Raw genomic sequence first — 20,716 nt, 5'->3', positions numbered from 1 at the left:
AGTTGCGTGTCTAAAAGGTAAAAAAAAAATACAGTAATCCCTCAAATAATGTAGACCAAACATGGCCTTGCCAATTGAAAAATCGCAAAGTAGGGACACCCCTAATATAACTTTTTTTCCTAGTAGCAAAAGTGGCTTCCGCTTACGAGTTTCAGCGTTGATTTTCACACTTTTATAAACTTTAAGAAAATATATAAATGTAAAAAAAAAAAAAAAAATAGTAGAAAAAAATTGCTAAAAAGTGAATTCGCGATAATTGACGGAAGACTATACTTGGACTAGCATGCAATAATATTTGTGACCTTTGCTTTAAAGCTAAAAAAAAAATCAGATAAACTGCATTCTCGACTATTTTTGTACAACAGTGATTAACCAAGATTACATAACAAAATTTACCACAAGCATAAAAAAAGGAAAATGACATTCGGCAAGATCAGAAACCAAGCACCTCCATTTAAAAAACTCTATGAACGGTTTGCACATCACTCATGGAAAATTGGTCATTATCTCTTGAAATAAAGCTACTCTGCAAAAACAACAATATTTTGGCGAGGCTGGAAAAGAGGCCTACCTTGTGGCGAAGCGGCCATCGTAATCCTCGATAGCAGGCTGAAAGACAAACGCAGCGGTATCAAACTCGAGACCGGATTTCCCGGGACGCCGACGCCAACCCGGGCGGGGGTCCTACCTGGGTCCCGAAGCCCGCCATGCTGTAAGGCCTGGGGCGGCTCTGCGCCAGACTCTGCGCCAACAGTCGGGCGGTCAGGCCGTAGTCGGGGACGGGCACGGATTGGTCGCTCTCCAAGAGGTTTCCCGTGCTGCTACTCTTGCCGTGATGCAGGCTGGCCACACAGGGGGAGAAAAACCTCAAAAGACGGGTCGCCGGCGAGCGTTTCCACACGCCGACGATGCCCGATGGTGAAATGAGTGAAATCGACAACAGTGCCTTGACTTAAGAGTGGGCTCATTTTTAAAAAGGAGTGCAAGTCAAAGTACCGCCGGGCGGGAAAAACACCGGATCCGCGGGAATGGAAAAAGAAGGGCTGGGAAATAAGTGGTGTTACTTTAAATCAGGGGTCGGGAACCTTTTTGACAAAGAGAGCCACAAACAATTGATATTTTCCAATGTTATTCCTTGTGAGCCATACTACGAATTTAAAAGTCAAAATATATACATGTAAACAAGTGCCTTTTCATTTTTTTTGGTAATTTCACCACTTTTAAAGTGGAAAAAAAAAACGGAATATTTTTTAAAAGATTCTCATGCTGTTGCTAATCAATGAGGATGCATTCCAGAAGTCTACTGCAAAAAAAATGAAGATTAAAGCAGTTCTAAATGTAATATCTCAGTTCTGTCAACAGCGATTTCCATATTTTAGCTCACAGGTTGGCAAAGAGCCAGATGCACCCATCAAAAGAGCCACATGTGGCTCCCGAGCCATAGGTTCCCTACCCCTGCTTTAAATGGTCGCTAGTCACTAGGCAGAATTGCTGGGCCCGAATTGCAATCAAGACAAAATGTCCCATTCGGGACGTTTAAACCGTGAGACGTGGCGTGCCAGAGAATTGGACTAGCGCTCATCTGGGAGGGGCACGAGTCTCTTTCACACTGCCCCAAAACTCGGGAAGGTTTTTTTCCGAGCTGGAAACAGAATCCAAGAAGGTTAGGTACACCCGAACATTTCCCGGACAAAACAAAAACAAAAAAAAACAGTGTGAAAGAGACATCAAGACAGGGAAATTACTCCAAAAAAACAACATTGAGTGAATTAGGACAGGTTTATTCAGATGCATTTTTAACCAATGAAACACGGCTCTTGTATTCTTATCTCAAATCCACAACGGGGGGAGGAAAGAAAAGGTTATTTCCAGGTGGCGAACGGTCCGAGAGGTGGCGGCTTACTTCACTTTGAGCTTGTCGCTGTCGCTCTCGGGCAGCACTCGCGTGTAGGAGAACGGGAACCAGCCACGCCTGATGACCACAAGTGTGCAATTTGCTGGTTAGGAAAGTGTTGGAGTTCCAGGCGGGAGCAAGCGCGAGGCGTACATTTTGTTCTTTTCATTCTCGCCGTAGTGCCAGCCGTCGCGGGCCTCGGGTACCAGCAGGGTGATGACGTCGCCCTCGGAGAAGCTGAGCAGGGTGCCGTTGTCGCCCGCGGCGTGCGAGAAGATGGCCTGCACGCGGGCGCGCCCGTTTTTCTCCAGGCCCGCCGCCATGGAGCTGGATCTGGGAAGGGTCCGGGTCTCGCCTGGGTACAAGGGGAGGGGTTCAAATTCCCAGCGGAGGAGAGGAATATGACCAGAATATGAAATTGGACAGACGCTAGGTGGAAAAAAATGGATTTTTTTTTTCTGCTGTTCAGAAAGGTTTAAATACGATTGTTTTTAATATAATTAAAATATTAAATTGCTGCCAGTCAATTTATGTCTTGCTCCGATAAAAATACAATTTCTGGAGTCCTCAAGATCAAAGAGTGCAAATTTAGACAATAATGGAAGTTTTTGTTGTTGTTCAGAAAGGTTTAAATACAATTATTTTTAGTGTAATTAAAATATTAATATATTTTTTTAAATTAAATAATATTTCTTGCTCCAATAAAATTACAATTTCTGGAGTCCTCAAGATCAAGGAGTACAAAATTAGACAAAAATGGAAGTTTTTTTCTGCTGTTCAGAAAGGTTTAAATACGATTGTTTTTAATATAATTAAAATATTAAATTGCTGCCAGTCAATTCATGTCTTGCTCCGATAAAAATACAATTTCTGGAGTCCTCAAGATTAAAGAGTGGAAAATTAGACAATAATGGAAGTTTTTTTGCTGTTCAGAAAGGTTTAAATACGATTGTTTTTAATATAATTAAAATATCCATTTTTTCTTTTTTTAAAATTAAATATTTCTTACTCCAATAAAAATAAAATTTCTGGAGTCCTCAGGATCAAAGAGTACAAAATTAGACAATAATGCAAGTTTTTGTTGTTGTTCAGAAATGTTTAAATACGATTATTTTTAGTGTAATTAAAATATTGTTTTTTTTTTTTAATTAAATAATATTTCTTGCTCCAATAAAAATACAATTTCTGGAGTCCTCAAGACCAAGAAGTACTAAATATGACAATAATGGCAGTTTTTTTTTGCTTTTCAGAAAGGTTTAAATACGATAATTTTTAGTGTAATTAAAATATTCATTTTTTTTTCCTTTTTGTCGATAACCCCGCCCCCCTCACTTCAAACTGCTGATTGGTTGCCAGCCATCCAAATTGAAAGGGGACATCTTACCCACGGGGTTCTTGCTCTTGGCGAGGCCTGGCCTGCGGACCGGCAGGGTGTTGGAGTAGACGTCGCTGACCTGCCTCTGAGGCGGAGGCTGCGACTGCGCCTGCGCTTGTGCCTGCGCCTGCGTCTGCGGAGACGCCGGCCTGACCTGGGACAGAGTCCCTGCGTCCCTCCAGTACTCCTCGCCATGGACCCCCGTTGTCCCGTTGACCATGGACATTCCCTCGGGGCCCATCAGCCTCTGCAATGGACCAGAAATAAAAATAGATCAATCCACCCGCCCGTGAGCGCAAAAATTTTGGACTAAACTGACCGCCTGGTGGCCGAGGCCACCGCTCATGAAGACGGCCAGCTCGGGGGGCACGGGCAGAGGCTGAGCTCCGGGGATGGGGTCCGAGATGACCAGGTTGGATTTGGAAGCGTGCAAGGGACTGGCGCCGCCCAGGCTGGCCGAGCCCATCTGCTGGGCCAGGAGCATGGCCCTCTCGGGGAGCTTGTTGGGGTCCGAACAGGCCTGCTGCCACACGGGAATCTTCTGGGTCAGGAGGTCTTTGCCCTGAATGGACAAAAACGCTCATTACAATTCAATGGAATTATATCATTACAATGGAATGCTTTTATTGTCATTATACATATAAATAAATGTGTATATTTTGTGCAGCACTTTTTAATTTATTTATTTGAATTGAATGCTTTTAATGTCATTATAAATATAAATAAATATGTATATTTTGTGCAGCACTTTTTTTTTTTTTTATTTATTTGAATTGAATGATTTTATTGTCATTATACATATAAATAAATATGTATATTTTGTGCAGCACTTTTTTATTCATTTATTTGAATTGAATGCCTTTATTGTCATTATAAATATAAATAAATATGTATATTTTGTGCAGCACTTTTTTTATTTTTTTATTTGAATTGAATGCTTTTATTGTCATTAGATAATAATAAAGTATAATTATTTATGTATGCATTTGTTTGTATGTATTTATTTATTTGTCTATTCATGCATGTATTATTCATTATTTATATATTCATTTATTTATTTATCTATTTGTTTATTTATTAATTATCAATTTTATTGAGGTCTTTTCCTGCTTGTGTTTTCACCTTTTTGCTACTGCAATTTCCCCGAGTACGGGATTAATCAAATTTAATCAAATTTGATCTCGGTATGAGATTTAAAGCTTCATCACAAAGTGCACAAATAACAACAACAAACAAACCGACGAATAAATAATCAATTAATAAAGAACAAATATATTTTTTAATCTAAATTATAACAAAAATTGACAATTTATTTGTTGTTGTGCACTTCATGGTGAAGCTTTTTTAAAGGAAAGGGTAGTGAAAATAAACTGTCCATTTTTACTGGGTTGTGGTTATTTTTAATTATTTTTTATTTTTTTATAGGCAGAGCTAGTGCAGAAAGGTTTCTCCTTGACCCACCAAAAAGCGGCCCACATCTTTGCGCTGCATTTGATTTGTTTATCCCACGTTACTAGCGCTCCCATTTGTCGGTTGACTTTGTTTTAGGCCCTCCTACTTTGCACCCCGGGGGTGCCGAATATCTGCATTGGGAATCTCCTCGACGTCAGAACTGATATGGAAAAAGTTGCGCTTTGATTTGTATCCACGGCGCTTTAAGATAGATTTACGACGCAAGCCTCGTTCGTAATGGCTTTTTAAAGCGAAGAGGCCCTGATGAGCACTTAAATCTAACGTGACTTTTAATTGCGCGTTTACCGAGATGCTTCCGTACAAGCGGGCTACTAAAAAACAAACAGACCGCAGAATCGACGTTGGATTGCTTAAAAAAAAACTTTTTTCCAGGAATGTCTAATTGTTTAGACTGCAGATTTGATTTATTTTTGATTGCTAATCGTACTTATTGAGATGATCAAGGATATAGAAATCAAGGATCACAGTCTAGAATGATTTTTTTTTCTGGATGGTCACCGATTTTTGCCAATTTCAATGTTTTTTTCCCCATAAAAGTCATTAACCATCTTTATTTCAAAACACTAAACTATACCCGTGAAAGAACACTTTTGCTTTAAACTGCATGTGGAGTTGTTCTCTCTATAAATTAACTGAAAAATTAAAAATGCTTATAAACTAGTCATTTTTAATGTCCTTTACCAAAAATTTAAATGAAAAAACTATACCCGTAAAACAACACTTTTGCTTTAAACTGCAAGTACAGTTGTTCTCTATAAATGAACTGAAAAATTAAAAATGTTTATAAACTAGTCATTTTAATGTCCTTTACCAAAAAATTAAATTAAAAAACTATACCCGTAAAACAACACTTTTGCTTTAAACTGCATGTGCAGTTGTTCTCTATAAATGAACTGAAAAATTTAAAATGTTTATAAAATAGTCAGTTTTAATGTCCTTTCCCAAAAATTAAAAAGTTTGCTTTAAAAAAACAGAAACTCACTTTTAGGGCAATGAATATATATATAAATTTTCTACAGAAAGAAAAAAGCTAAGTTAAATCACGAAACGTGTCTTAATGACTTTTAATGACCAACATTTTAAATATAGCCAAAATTTTGTTTTACTAAAAGAAACAGACAAAGTCTAAGTAAATGATTATAGTTCTATTCTGTATCTCCGTCTCTCTTTCTATTTTAAAACCAGATTAGGCTGGAACAGTTTGAATGTGAGCTCACACTAAAAAGGTATTATCGAAACAAATGCACTCCCAAAGGTGAGATAAGTAAACGAGGCCATCTTTTGACCGCACGGCAACGATGGCGACGACGATAGCCGTCCTCAACGGACTTTTCGACCCACTTTTAACGAGACAAGAATTCCCAAAATGGCTACCTTTCCGTGGTAGGCGCTGCCGTTTTTGGCCACGGCGCACTGGCGGTCCACCAGGAAGCAGTACCTCCGGCGCTCTTCGGACAAGGCCGTCTTGTAGCCCTCGGCGATGAAGCTGTCCAGCTCCGTCTGCTTGCTGCTGATGGTCTCCACGAACTGCGGGGACGGACAATAAATTGTCAACGGCGCTTAATATGTACGCCACTCCAAAAATAAATGGAAACTAAACATTTCTTTCCGAGCCGTCTATTCTCGCAAGGGTCACGTACCTAAAAGGTAGGTTTAAAGCAGCAATATTTTAAAATACAATATCACATAAGAGCACAGCAAGTGAACACCAAAAAGTTAAGAGGCTGCAACTTCACATAAAATTGTTTCAATGGATAATGAGTAGAATCCGGACACAGTCTAAAAATGTTACTTTTCTTCAAATAAATGAAGGATTTGCTTCAACTCCTTGAAGGACTGCTAAAACAACATAAACGAAAATTTGGCATTTTACAAAATATTTCTCGAGATTAATTAGTCCCATGGCAACCAAAACATTTTTTATTTAACGCAACATTTTTTTCCTCAAGTGTTCCAGTGCAATAATGAGAACAAGAAAAGCTTTTTTTGTTGGTACTTCACATCTGTATGTAACACCAGGGTCATTATCCCAACTGAATTTTCGGGCACCAGGCGGGGGATACCCTGAATTGGTGATCAGCCAATGGCAGGGCACAAGGAGACAAAGGACAACCAATCAAGGTAGGGGCAATTTAAAGTGCTAAATTAGCCTAGCGTGCAAGTTTTTGGGATGTGGGAGGAAAACGGAGTACCTAGAGAAAACCCAAAGAGTCCCCGGGAGAACATGCAAACTCCACACAGTGGGGACCGACCTGGGATCGAACCCACGACCCCAGAAATGCGAGGCCAACACACTAAACACTCTACCACCGGGCCGCCTAATTTTTTTTCTCTTAAATATATACCTCAGCCATATTAGTCACACATAATTAAATTATATTAGATTAGATAACTTTATTCATCCCGTATTCGGGACATTTCACTGTCCCGGTAGCAAGAGGGTGAGAATACAGACACGGCAAAAAACATTTTAGACAAAGATAAATAAGTAATAAGTCATTTAATAAATAAAATAAGCGTGTTGCTAAAATACATACACATATATCATGTGTAGTGATCATTAAAAGCTTCAAATTTGATTTATAAACATCACTTATGAAATAACGACGGCGAATGTGTGGGTACAAAAAAAAATGCTCTCTGCGACTTTAAGAGACATCCAGCTGGAATTTTTTTTTTTTTTTTTTGCTCTAAAAATAGTGAGTGCCAAGTTCACGCCAAACTACCCCCCCCCCCCCCCCCCCCCCCCGACCCAACCCCCAAAATGTCATTTGTGGGGATGTGGAGCAGCAGAAGGCAGACGCTCGGTTATTTTCAGGTGCTTTTCTTCGGGATGTGATTGATTACAAAGGACATTTTGTTAACATTTTTATTGTTTGGACAAAAATAGCGGTTGGACTGTTCCTATCACAAATTTTTGCACCGGAGTTCGAGTATGATTCACCCAAATTTTGCTGCCCATCTTAAAAACCGAACCAATCCCTGTGCAATTTACTGACTATTTCATTGATTTCTTACAAAAGCTAAAAAAATTTCATTTGATAATGTCCTGTTAGATCTTTTTTTATTGATTTGTAATGAAAAAAAATCTGGCCATGGCTGCTAATGAGTGAACACTTCAAAATAAAAGGAATACATTTTAAAAAAATAAAAAATTTACCCGATTCCGATCCTCTAAAAAGACGCAATTGGCCCAAGTTTTCAAATTTGAGACATCACAAGCATGTGTATTTTTATTTTTAAATATTAGTACCAATTAAAGGAAATAGTTTTTAGCTTCCGTAGGCGCAAAAAAGTGTAAAAATGAACGTAAAAAGGGCGGAAGGAACGGCAACAATAGCGTCCATTTTTACCTTCTAGCAATCAAATTAAAAGCAAAAAAAAAAGTTGACTCTTTTGTCAATGCTTCTCTTTAAAAATGTACTCATCCGCTGCGTCAAAGTACTTTTTATACTTTTGCTCTGACTCACCACGGTGCTAAAAAAGCGGAAAAATGTGCCAGAGTGGGCACATTTAACAGCAGTCCCCGCTGAGGTCGCGTCAAAAAAGCCTCGGGCTATTAAAATGATGGCGGCCTCGCAGGTGACCTCTCTTTTCTTTCCTAGCTATTTTTTTTCTAACATTTTTTACTTCTTAAGCCGCTTTGAAAACTCGACTTTTTCCACAAAAAAGCTACGGCTGCAATTATTTCCAATCATTGACGATAGACGTCCAATTCTTTTGGTCTGGGAGGGCCCGTTATGACATCCAAAAATAAAAAATTGTGATCTGAGTATCAAATACATTTTTAGAAAAAAAAATAACGACCGTATTTTATGTTTTTTTGACCATAAGGAATGTTTCGTTGAAGACATTTGAGTTTACGAGTCACAAAATTGGTTGTTTTGTCATTCAATGAAATTCAGTCGCCTAGAAAATAAGGGAAAATCTTTTGGGAATTATTTGGTATTAAAGTGCCGAGTTGCTGACACATTTTGGAGTCAAAGGAAGTGCGGCAGAAAATGCTGCTAGATGCGCCAGAAGAAAAAAAATAATGGCCTTTTATTCTTCATTAAATATTATTGAACATGTTTTGGTTATTGTCAAAGCTCAATTTTTTGTTGTTATTTATTTATTTAATTTAAAATCGACAGTAAAGTCGGCCCGCCGCGCCGCTCGCCATTTCGACGGCGGCGTGATACGACTAATGAAACGCAGTGTGTGTGAAGCGGCGATCAATAAAACGGGCCATCTGTTTTAAACGCCATTTTGCAAAGCTTTAATGGAAAAAAAAAAATAGCACGAGAAGATAAAAACTATAAAGAAGTTGGCCTTAATGTGAATTTGGGGTCAGAGGTCACAATAACAGGTCGCCACTTTCCTTTCAAACACGCCCACACGAGGTGAACAATGGGAATTGATTTTCTTTTCGCCGACCCACTTTTTTTGACGGATGAGCTCGTCCTCCGAGAAATTTCATTTTTATAAAACAACGCTATTGTGCAACAAAAAAAGGATCTATTTTGCGGATATGAACCTGAAGAAATGAATTAGTCACTTTCGGGCTATAAGGCGCACCTGACGATAAGCCACACCCACCAAATTCAAAAGGGTATTGATTGGTCACTCTGGACTAAGTTGCAGGTGTCTGCATGCATTGCATTATGGGATATTTACATTGACAAATAGCTTATTAGCCTAAAAAAAGCCATAAATTAGAGCAGGCTTTCAACGTAGCGACTGAAAAAAAAGTTCTATATTTCATATTATCCACACGAGGTTCGCGGGGGTGCCGTAACCTATCCCAATGAACCTTTTACACCAAGCTGGTGCCGGTGCGCTTTTTCTCTCCGCAAACTAACCACTGGCAGGCAGCGATGGTTCCATCAAAAATCGATATTTTTTCCGAACACGCCGGTGCAAACAATGGCGGCACGCGAAAATGAAACCCGTCCTCATAACATGGATGTTGATTTAAGGCGAGCGGTCGCAGGAGGAAACCAAACGACCGCGTGTTGACTCCGCAAACACCGACACGGCCGAGCGGGTCAAATAATGCCAGGTTGGCTAACCATCGTAGCAATTAGCCCACCGGGACGGCGCCTTTTTATTTCGACGCCAATGGAGTGTTTGTCCTGGAAAAAGGAGCACGACTTTTCGAAATATGCCACGCGTGAGCACTTTTTCAAGCAATTTCAAGCAATCATTCGCGTGTTATTTGCCTCCTTTAGTAGGGGTTGGGTTTATTCTGGGATGTTACTATATGTTCATTAAGCATTTAATAGGTAATGAAGCTATAAATTAATTTGTGCTATACTTTATGTTGGGACCGAGTAAGCTCGAGGACACTTTCCCCCCACAGCTGCTTTCGAGGCCAGTTCATTGTTTTCAGGACTATTGAGCGAACAGGACACCATGTTCCAGGCCGAGACTGTTGATCTGAGTTGGCAATGAAGATCTACGAGGGACTCTTAAATTGCTTTGACTTGGATTCCGCCAGATGGCGATAATCGAATCAACTTCGGAAAATACTCGCATTATTGTTTAAAAATACGGTCGCTCCATTTACCTTATAAAGAAATTATTATGCTTATTCGTGCAAATTCTTACGCAGTTGTTTTGGTTTCCGATCCGCTCGGGTTACTTTGTTTGCTTACTTGTGCAAATTCGTACGCAGGTGTTTTTGGTTCCGATCTAATGAGATTGATGTGGCAGTTGTTTTTTTTTACCTTAACGGTGTTATTCGGCTAGCTTATGCAATTGTTTGAATCAGATGACCTCAAATGTTTTGATTATGCGCCGACTAAATTGACAGAGGAAGATGCCGTTTCTTTAGAATCCTCCTGGACGAGGACGAGTTGGGAGTGATTTTCCTTGCAAGCTGTAGCCAGACTATGTTAATGATGTCTCCCTGTTTTGATTAAAGTGTATTAGTAATAAACCTATCAGTAGGCCAGGGGTCCTTGGGAGCCACATGTGGCTCTTTTGATGGGTGCATCTGGCTCTTTGCTAACCTGTGAGCTAAAATATGGAAATTGCTGGTGACAGAACTGAGATATTACATCAAGAACTGCTTTAATCTTCATTTTTTTTGCAGTAGACTCTTTTGGAATGCATCCTCATTGATTAGCAACAGCATAAGAGTCTTTTAAAAATTATTCATTTTTTTTCCACTTTAAAAGTGGTGAAATTACAAAAAAAAAAAAGGAAAGGCACTGGTTTACATGTATGTATTTTGACTTTTAAATTTATAGTATGGCTCACAAGGAATAACATTGGAAAATATGAATTGTTTGCGGCTCTCTTCGTCAAAAAGGTTCCCGACCCCTGCAGTAGGCAAATAAAGACGATGACGCCAAAAGTAAATACGACCTCAGCACTGCGGAGTCAGCTGACAAAGTAAGGTTTTTCACGAGGCGGGGATTTGATGTCATTTCCTGACAAACGCGGCTGCGCTCACCTGCATCTCTTTCTCGCCATACTTGGACGGATTCTTGCTGCCTTGGCTCTTCCGGCGGAGCTTCTTCAGCTCCCCTTGACACTTCTCCAGGCTCTCTCCTTTGTTCTTGTGCTCTACTTGGTACTTTTTCAGGGCGGCCTGGGGACAACCAAAAAAAGTCTGGATTAAAAATAAGCATAAAAAAATTGCAAGACTCACTTCAAGTGTATCGTAGTTTAAAGTGAATATGCCTAAACTACGTAAATTTTGATCATGAAAGCTTTTTGTTCAACAAAATAAAAATAACAAAACGCCAAACTGGACAGCGATTGGCTGGCGTCTTGCCCGTAGTTAGCTGGGATAGGCTCCAGCACCCCCGTGAGGATAAGCAGTTCAGAAGATGAATTATTGGATTTTTTCCTGATGTGTCGCAATAAAATTGAATACAAAACTAGTACAAAAGGTACCTCTACTTACAAAATTAATAGGTTATAGAAGTGGTTTTGTAACTTGAATTTTTCATAAGTAGAATCGCGATTCAGAAGATGAATTAATTGGATTTTTTCCTGATGTGTCGCAATAAAATTTAATACAAAACTAGTAGTACAGTGGTACCTCTACTTACAAAATTATTAGGTTACAAAAGTGGTTTCGTAACTTGAATTTGTCATAAGTAGAATCGCGGTTTAGAAGATGAATTATTGGATTTTTTCCTGGTGTCGTTATAAAAATGAATACAAAAATAGTAGTGGTACCTCTACTTACAAAATTAATAGGTTACAGAAGTGGTTTCATAACTTGAATTTTTCATAAGTAGAATTGCGATTCAGAAGATGAATTATTGGATTTTTTCCTTATATGTCGCAATAAAAGTGAATACAAAAATAGTACAAAATGTACCTCTACTTACAAAATTAATAGGTTACAGAAGTGGTTTCATAACTTGAATTTTTCATAAGTAGAATCGCGATTCAGAAGATGAATTATTGGATTTTTTCCTGATGTGTCGCAATAAAAATGAATACAAAATGAGTAGAGTGGTACCTCTACTTACAAAATTAATAGGTTACAGAAGTAGTTTTGTCAGTAGAATCACATTTTACAGATAAATGTCCCCAAGCTCCCTAATACTACCAACTGAATGAACCCTTTTAAATGATAAAACGCATAGCAATTTTGAATATGAAAAAGAAAAAAAATAACTTTTTCAGGCTATTAAAATAAGACAGTTAAAACGGATTGGACGTCTATCGCTGAAATGAATGGCTGACCATGACACATAAAATACATCAATCTTGTCCTTTTTGTGTTGATTTTCCTCGAGTTTTGGATTGTCATCATAAAAAAAACTGGGTTGAAAAATAACTCCCGAATGTCTGAACGTGAGTTGACGCGGCCAGATAAGAGAAATAAATGACTGCACCGACCGGGGAGCTTGTTGTTTGTGTACGAGTGAGTGAGTGAGTGAGTGAGTGGGAGGATTACACACCAATCATTTAACAGGAGGTGTGCTATTAGGCCGGGAAGAAGCAGATCTTTTTAAGAGATCCGGTGCACGTTTATTACACCTTCATGACATATCTTAGTAAAACCATAAATATGAATGACAGAACCCAAGCAGATGGAAAAGGTGTGTAACCATGACGATGATCCTGCCATTTCCTGGAAAGTTACCAAGCTTTAAAAGATTCATTTTCAGCGATTCGTACCCCTTTTATTTTCAAAATGCATTCCAATCCCTCACTAATCATTATTTATTTGTAAAATAAATAAATAAAAAATACCAAAAAATAAAAAAACTATATCTCGGGTTGCAGCAGCAGTTGCTATAGCAACTGGGTCCGTGGTATCCACAAAGCTAGTGTGCTTTTCTGAGCAAGGCCACTTTGTCAGCAGAAGCTAACTCAGGGGTGTCCAAACTTAAAAGAAAATGAAATGAAATAAAAAATAAAAATAAAAAAATTGAAATTCTTCCATTTTAATTTGTAGGAATAGATTTTTTTTTTAAAGAATAAGATGAAAAAAAAAGATCGTGTTCCAAAATATTTTTTAATTATGATATCATTACCTGCCATTGACGGCAACGCATGACCAATCCAGTTTGACTGGGAGGGTCGGCAGCAATTGTTTGATATGTATGAACTCATTGGCTGCCATTGACGCTGATAGACGGTCAATCCTATTTGACTGGGGCGCTGACATCATTGGATCGATACATATACATAAATATACACTCATATACACATGTACATACACACACATGTATTTCTATATATGCTATAGCGCCCCCCAAGCCAAATACAGAGCAGTGCCGCATCCCACTCATTCTAAAGATATCACACGCGGACCAGCGGATTTGTCTGTCAGCGAACGGCATCCTTTCGCATCAAATCTATATGATCTGAGATATGAATGACGCCACGCCACGCCACGTCAACGGACAGAAGCCGACAAAGGAGTGCCATGACGGGCGGGCGTACTCACAGAGAGGTAGCGTGAGTCCAAGTCCACCTTCTTCTCCAACTCGGACAGCAACTCGTTGTGGAAAGACTTGAGCTAGAAAAAAAATATAATAATACAATTTTCTGACAGGTGTTCAATTTGTTTGGAACCAGAAACCAGAATAGTAGAAAGTTTTTTTTGCCTGATTTTGGTCGTCAGGTGTTGCTAACAATTTCCTTGAAAGTACTTACTACTGCAGTTTGTTTCCTTAGTGTAAATAGAAATATATAGTATAATAATTCATATAGTTTTTTGGCAATATTTTGTTGTCTGACAGTTATAAACATCATATGCATTTTCAATTTTAAAGGCTGCCATTAAGTGATCCTAATCGACCGCCATTGATGGCAGGAGACGTCCAATCCATTTCGACTGATTGGACGTCCATCGCCGTCAATGAGAGCCTTAAAAAATAATAATAATTAAAAAGCCAATTTTTTTTTTACTTCACCGATTAACAGGGATTAGTTGTTCAAATAATACATTTTTAACGTAAATATTTTATTATGACAAGAGTATATTATGCAAAACACAATATACTCCTGTCATAGTAAAATATTTACGTTAAAAATATTTAAACTCAGGTGTCCAAACTTAAAATAAAATAACAAATATTTTAACTCAGGGGTTAAATTGTATATTATGCCAGATGCATTATATACTCCTGTCATAATAAAATATTTACGTAAAAAAATGTATTATTTGAACAACTGATCCCTGTTAATCGGAAAAGGAAAAAAAATCATTGACTTTTTAAAATGTATATTTTTTTAAGGAAATATTTTATTGTGACAGGAGTAAATTATGCATCTTGCATAATATATTCTTGTCATAATCAAATATTTACATTAAAAAATTATTATTTGAACAACTGATCCCTGTTAATCGGAAAAGGAAAAAAAATCATTGGCTTTTTAAAATGTATATTTTTTAAGGAAATATTTTATTGTGACAGGAGTAAATTATGCATCTTGCATAATATACTCCAGTCATAATAAAATATTTACGTAAAAAAAATGTATTATTTGAACAACTGATCCCTGTTAATCGGAAAAGGAAAAAAAATCATTGGCTTTTTAAAATGTATATTTTTTTAAGGAAATATTTTATTGTGACAGGAGTAAATTATGCATCTTGCATAATATACTCATATCATAATAAAATATTTCCGTTTTTTTTTTTTTTATATGAACAACTGATCCCTGTTTAATGAATGAGGAAAAGGATATTTTCCAAAGAAACCTGTGCTTATTAAGCGGTCACTTGGCATTTCAAGCCCAAATGTCAGACGAAAGCTCTCTGCATTCGAACCCAATAAGCAAGTAAGCCCATTTCCCACAACCACTTGTCTACAAGCCCCCCTCTCCCCCCATGTTTAATTAACCGGAGCTGATCGGTGCTCGTTTTGTCTCAACTTGGCACATTTCGTAAGCACATGTTCATCTAATTGCTACGCCGCACACCTTCCCTCGACGGCCGACTCTGCGTTTTTTTTTTAAACATTTTTCTTAATCGACCTATCGAGATGTTGTCGAACCCGAGTGGAGCGCACCCGCACAATTACGATGCAGACTTTCCCAGAATCTGAATGATCCAACATACAAATTGAGTAGCCAACTTGAACTCTGGTGCGCCAAAAATTTGGAATCCTGACAACCTTTGGGCTTTTAATCAACTATTACCCCCCAAAAAAATAATCTCATTTTTTTTTTTCATACGGCTTTTGCGCAGGTGTTGCAATGATCGCTTAAGGGCAGCTTTAAAAGAATCTCAGAATACAAACCATCTCCTCCAGCTGCACTTGAATCTGTCTGTGGACCTCGGCCATCTGGAACAGCACATCACCTGCACACATACGTAGAAAAGAGAAGTTTATTTAAAAAAGGCGCAAAATGGACCATAAACACGCACACGCACGAAAAAAGCATGCATGGCACATGCAAAAATATTTGTTTTTCTCTAAAGTGCACACTGGGGGTGAGAAATGGCGATATATCGCGATATTTTGTTTCCCAAAAGGATATCCATATATGCTCTCGCCAAGAATGGAGATTTTTGTTGTTGTTTTTCTTAAGTTTGTGTATAAAAAAAAAGGAAGCAACAAGTGGCTAGCAACATTTTTTTTTTTTACTAGAAAGGTGTCTGTTAGCTTATTGGCTGTCGGTGACATCCAATCAGCTTTTGAGTGGATTGGTCGTATTGTGAATGTCAATGGCAGTGAAACCAGAGCATTTCTATCCAGTCTTTTCAGGCAATAACGGGTCATTTCCTGTTGATTTGGAGTCCTTTCCGATTCCTTTGGACACACTCCTGGGTCACTTCCTGTTCGGGGACCCGCAAACGACAGGAAGTGACCCAGAAATAGACCAAAAAATAAAAAAATAAATCACAGGCAATTACAAAAACAGAATGACCGCACAGGGTGCCATGGATGTCCATGGACGTCATGGCCGTTTGAAGTGGGAGGGACGGCAGGGAATGAACAAACATGGCCGTCTACTAGGAATAAACTCGTTGAAACTCACAGCAAAATGCTTCAAAGACCGCTCTATTATTGTTCTGTCAAATATTGCAGAAAGATTTCCTGACCCACGCGTCGGTCAAAATCGTATCGTTCCCACCCCTAGTGTGTACCTGGTAGAGGCGATACAAAATGTACGGATTCCCTTTAAATAATAACCCGAACAATTTGAAACTAAGCGTTCCTAGCTAACATTTCCAGGAGAGAGAAGAGCACTTGAGGGGAAGCTAAGAAGAAAATCCAATCAAAAAGCGAGACCGAGAGGAAGGGAGGAGAGTCATGCAACTGGGAGGAAAGAGGGCGTCCATTTTGGAGAAATACCTACAAGCGGCTTCTCGCATTGTCGAGGAAAAGGAACGCAAAAGAGCGACATTGACAGATGGACAGAAACACTCAGACCTGCTGGAAAGACAGAGGACATCACATGAGACAAACGGGAAAAAAGAAAAGAAAAAGAATTGCTTCAAAGCAGCTCAAAGACGGTTTTCCGTGGACGTTGCCTTGACTTGAGAGTCTGACCAGGAATTAAACTCTCTCAAGTCAAGGCGGGGCTTCCTCCGAAGCTCCGCCCATGGACAGAACAAGAATGCAACACACAAGGCGGCGTTAAGAACGAAAATAAAAAGTGGGGGAGTGGCTTGGCGGCAGAAAAGAAGTGGTGCAGAAATGACAACGTAAATGAATGGCGTGTGACAAAAAATATATATAAATCTTCCCATTCTATCACTAATGCAAATAAAAATAACTTTGGTAAGCGAGGTCCGATTACATTTTTTTTTTTAACTATTTTTTTCTGCCTCCCGTTTAGAAGTGGTAAAAATCGGGTAGCTAACATATATAAAAATACCACATAAACTTACTGATAGACAAAAAAAACATTTATTTATTTGTTTGGAATTCATGGCGGTCCGGTGGATGAGTGTTTAGCACGTTGGTCTCACAGTTTTGGGGTCGTGGGTTCGATCCCATGTCAAACCATCCTGTGTGGAGTTGGCATGTACTCCAGTTTCCTCCCACATTCTAAAAACATGCATGCTAGGCTAATTGTATGCTAAATTGCCCCTAGCCATGAAGCTAAAGTCAGCTGTGATAGGCTCCAGCACCCCCCGCGACCCTCGTGAGTGTAAGCGGTGGAGAAAAATGAATGTTTGGAATTCCAATTCTCCGATTTCTACAGCCATCGATCTTTCAAGGTGAACGACAGAAACGTTATCGGAATATTATTTTCGCGGCCCTGAAACGCTCGGGCGGAATAAAGAATGAATGAATCATTGTTACGTGTCCTCTCGTCGTGGCTTTTAATTGCCGTGCGGGGTTCGGCGCCAAAGCGGAGGGAACTACGAGACTTGCAAAGGGTTGCCCTGGCAACGGGAGCCGGCCAAGTCAACAAGATTTCGGGGACGGGATCGATGCCATTCGAAAGCGGCGGCGGCGGCGGCGTCGGCGTCATGCCACAAGTATGCGGCGGCGGGCAGGACGCGACCTGCGAGGCTTTCCGTAGGAGCGGCCTATCGTCAATGACCATGCACACGTATGGAAAGAACATTCCCTTAAAAAAGAGGAAAAGAAAAAAAGCTAGGCATCCACAAATTTGGATTTTCTCTCATTTAGTCCCAGAAAGAAGAAATTTTTTGCTCATTTATGGAAATTTGACATCCTACCTTGGTTCATAAAATGTCATGTTCACTTAGTGGATGCCAAATCTCAGTTACTACTTATTTATTATGTTGACTACTTATAATTTGGGCACATTCTTATTTATGTAGTTGACTATTTATTTATTGTTATCTATTATTTATGTGTCTGTTTGTTGTTATTATTTGTGCACTTGGTTAAACTGTAAATGTCATTATAATGACAATAAAAGCAATCAATTGAACGTTCTCAATGTTGTTGACTATATATTTATTGTTATCTATTATTTATTTCTCTGTTGTTATTATTTGTGCACTTTGTTACATTTTAAATATCATAATGACAATAAAAGCATTGAATTGAATGTTCTTATGTTGTTGACTATTTATTTATTGTTTTCTATTATTTATTTGTCAGTTTGTTGTTATTACTTGTGCACTTTGTTAAACTGTAAATCTCATAATGACAATGAAAGCATTGAATTGAACGTTCTTATGTTATCGATTATATATTTATTGTTATCTATTATTTATTTGTCAGTTTGTTGTTATTACTTGTGCACTATGTTGAACTGTAAATGTCATTATAATGACAATAAAATCATTCAATTGAACGTTCTTATGTTGTTGACTATTTATTTATTTCTATTATTTATTTGTCTGTTTGTTATTATTTGTGCACTTTGTTAAACTTTCAATCCCATTATACTTGTATAATGACAATAAAAGCATTGATTGAATTGCAATCCCATTTAACCCCAATTAATTCAATTCAATAACGTAACATTGAGCCAACCTACTGACTGTTGATTTATTTATGGCTTTTTACAAGTTATTTTGTTGCTCGTGTGTAATAAAATGGTGAGTAACCGTCTGTCAATTGCCGATTGTAATCAATTCACTTAAATCGAGAGAAAACAAAAGACAGACATTTTTCAAAACAAGAACAAGTGGCACTCCCAAAAAGCAATTCAATTTGCCGTTCCCCTCTTTGTCTTAATTCCCCCAACAGGATTATGCGAATTATCAGAAAAGTGGGCCAGAGTTTCTGATTGCAAACGACTTTCAGCGGCGCCGCTCAAAATTCTCCAATGGCTTCGCTTGTGGAAAATCCGGGAATCATCGCGCCACAATCAAAAGACGGAAATACACGAGCGACCATTCACAAATGTTAGTGTAACCCCGCCGAAGGTTGAAAATTAGATCACGTTTGTTTGCGTTCCGTACAAACGCCGACGGCGTTGTTTTTTCTTTTCGGTCTCGTGTTAAGACGACTTGATGCAAAAAAAACAATCACGAATGAACCGCGATGGCATTTTCAGTCTGTTTAACACGACAAAAAGCGATAGGCGTGAAAATGGAGGACAACACGCTGCGTCACGCAGTGCCGAATAACGTACGTGCATAAATATTCTTGATACATTTCATTAGGTATAACTAATAAGGTTTAATAGGATGGCGGCGGGATCAAATCTAATGATACGGAAGCTAATTGTGTTGAGGCATAGACTGTGCTTGGAGCTTCCTCATTGGTTCAAATATTGGGCTTGGAGTTAATACGAAACGTCCTCAATCATACGTGCAAAGTTACATTTGGCCTAAACGACGTGTAAAGTCATTTCAATGCTTTCGATCGTATTGTTACAGATGACGATATTGTTTTTCCTTTCCATCCATTGGGTTGAATCATTGCTTGAAAAGTAAAGTGTATGGTTGATTAAATTTAGCTCAAAATGCTGATCTTTTACAACTTGCGTAAGACAAACATTTTTCATAATTCAACCAGCTCGCAGTGCACCTGAAAATACAAACACTAAAAGACGGAAATGGTAAGTGTTGAATGACTCAAAAGGTAAATCATAAACAGCCTCGGTCTTTAAATAGCAGTTCACTTACATCACAAGTGTCCAAAAATGAAAAGAATCATAAAAATATGGCCCTATACAAAAACACCTGAACTGGAACAATACTGTTAAATATGGAGATGCCACCTTAGTTTACAAAATCTTCCCACACTAAGCTCCTCCTCCACTGCAAGATTTTGTACCCAAAAATTCCAAGACATCAACTTTGGCTGGCTCTAGAGGTGACTGTGTAGTTCCCTTCAAAAACAGTGCTAAATTAGCCATAGCATCTTCTCAGTTCATACCTGGAACTCAATAGCAATTAGCATACCTCAACTCCCGTCTCTGAACCTCTTGGCCAATCATCTTAAAGCCTTAAAGGCTGTTAGACCAACAAACTCATCATCACCACACTGTCTAAAACTGTGCTACTTGTGTGTCATGGATTATCTTCAATCTACACAAAGGACTAAAGATGGAAATTAGCCCTCGGCTACAATCTTACATATTTACAAATATATGTTCATTAACGTGAATATAAATATGTTCATTAATGTACTATCCCTTATTAAATAAATCAAAATCAACTCAAACTATACGGCATCGAACACTATCAATGGCAGCCATAATGTTAATACTTCAAAATAGAAAAACAGACAGTTGCTACAGAGTTAAAAAGGAAAAATAATTGGCGGTTTATAATAGTTTGGTGCTATAAAATGAGTACGCTGGCCTTCATTTTCCAACGCAACGAACACAAACAAGTACTCGATTTAACGTGAAATCAAAATGTGAACACACTGGTCGAACGGCACGTTGACGCAAGTGCGAAGCAACGTTGTCGAAAATGCTGACGAGGCGGAGGGAGACGCGCACTTTGTGCCGTTGCGTCACCACCGGAGGAAGCTCGTTTGGCCACGTGTGAAGAGCGAGGGGTGATTTCCCAGGGTGCACTGCATCTCAAAAAAATAAATAAAGCTGACGGGGGACTTTGGGGCCTCCCGGGACGGAAAGACAAACGGACCCGAGCGGCGGCGAGCTAAGAAAAGAACTCC

The 20,716-nt window shown here is 38.7% G+C and overlaps 1 protein-coding gene across 6 annotated transcripts in view; it reads right to left on the bottom strand.

The window, feature by feature from the left end:
- The window catches only part of LOC144088053 (BAR/IMD domain-containing adapter protein 2-like), a 50,242-nt gene that overhangs the window by 7,785 nt on the left and 21,741 nt on the right, over positions 1-20,716 (bottom strand). For all 6 annotated transcript variants that reach the window (XM_077618250.1, XM_077618254.1, XM_077618252.1 and 3 more), the window contains 10 exons: positions 15,446-15,507; positions 13,645-13,716; positions 11,182-11,319; positions 6,117-6,269; positions 3,589-3,831; positions 3,279-3,516; positions 2,048-2,249; positions 1,904-1,972; positions 689-842; positions 572-609 (listed from right to left, as the gene is read on the bottom strand). In XM_077618250.1, coding sequence (XP_077474376.1) covers positions 572-609; positions 689-842; positions 1,904-1,972; positions 2,048-2,249; positions 3,279-3,516; positions 3,589-3,831; positions 6,117-6,269; positions 11,182-11,319; positions 13,645-13,716; positions 15,446-15,507 — 1,369 coding nt within the window. The remainder of the gene's footprint in view (positions 1-571; positions 610-688; positions 843-1,903; positions 1,973-2,047; positions 2,250-3,278; positions 3,517-3,588; positions 3,832-6,116; positions 6,270-11,181; positions 11,320-13,644; positions 13,717-15,445; positions 15,508-20,716) is intronic.

The sequence above is a fragment of the Stigmatopora argus genome, chromosome 14, assembly GCF_051989625.1.
Source record: "Stigmatopora argus isolate UIUO_Sarg chromosome 14, RoL_Sarg_1.0, whole genome shotgun sequence".
NCBI classification, from domain to species: Eukaryota; Metazoa; Chordata; class Actinopteri; order Syngnathiformes; family Syngnathidae; genus Stigmatopora; species Stigmatopora argus.
The sequence above is the reverse complement of the archived record's forward strand: the minus strand, read 5'-3'. Positions and strand labels throughout refer to the sequence as shown.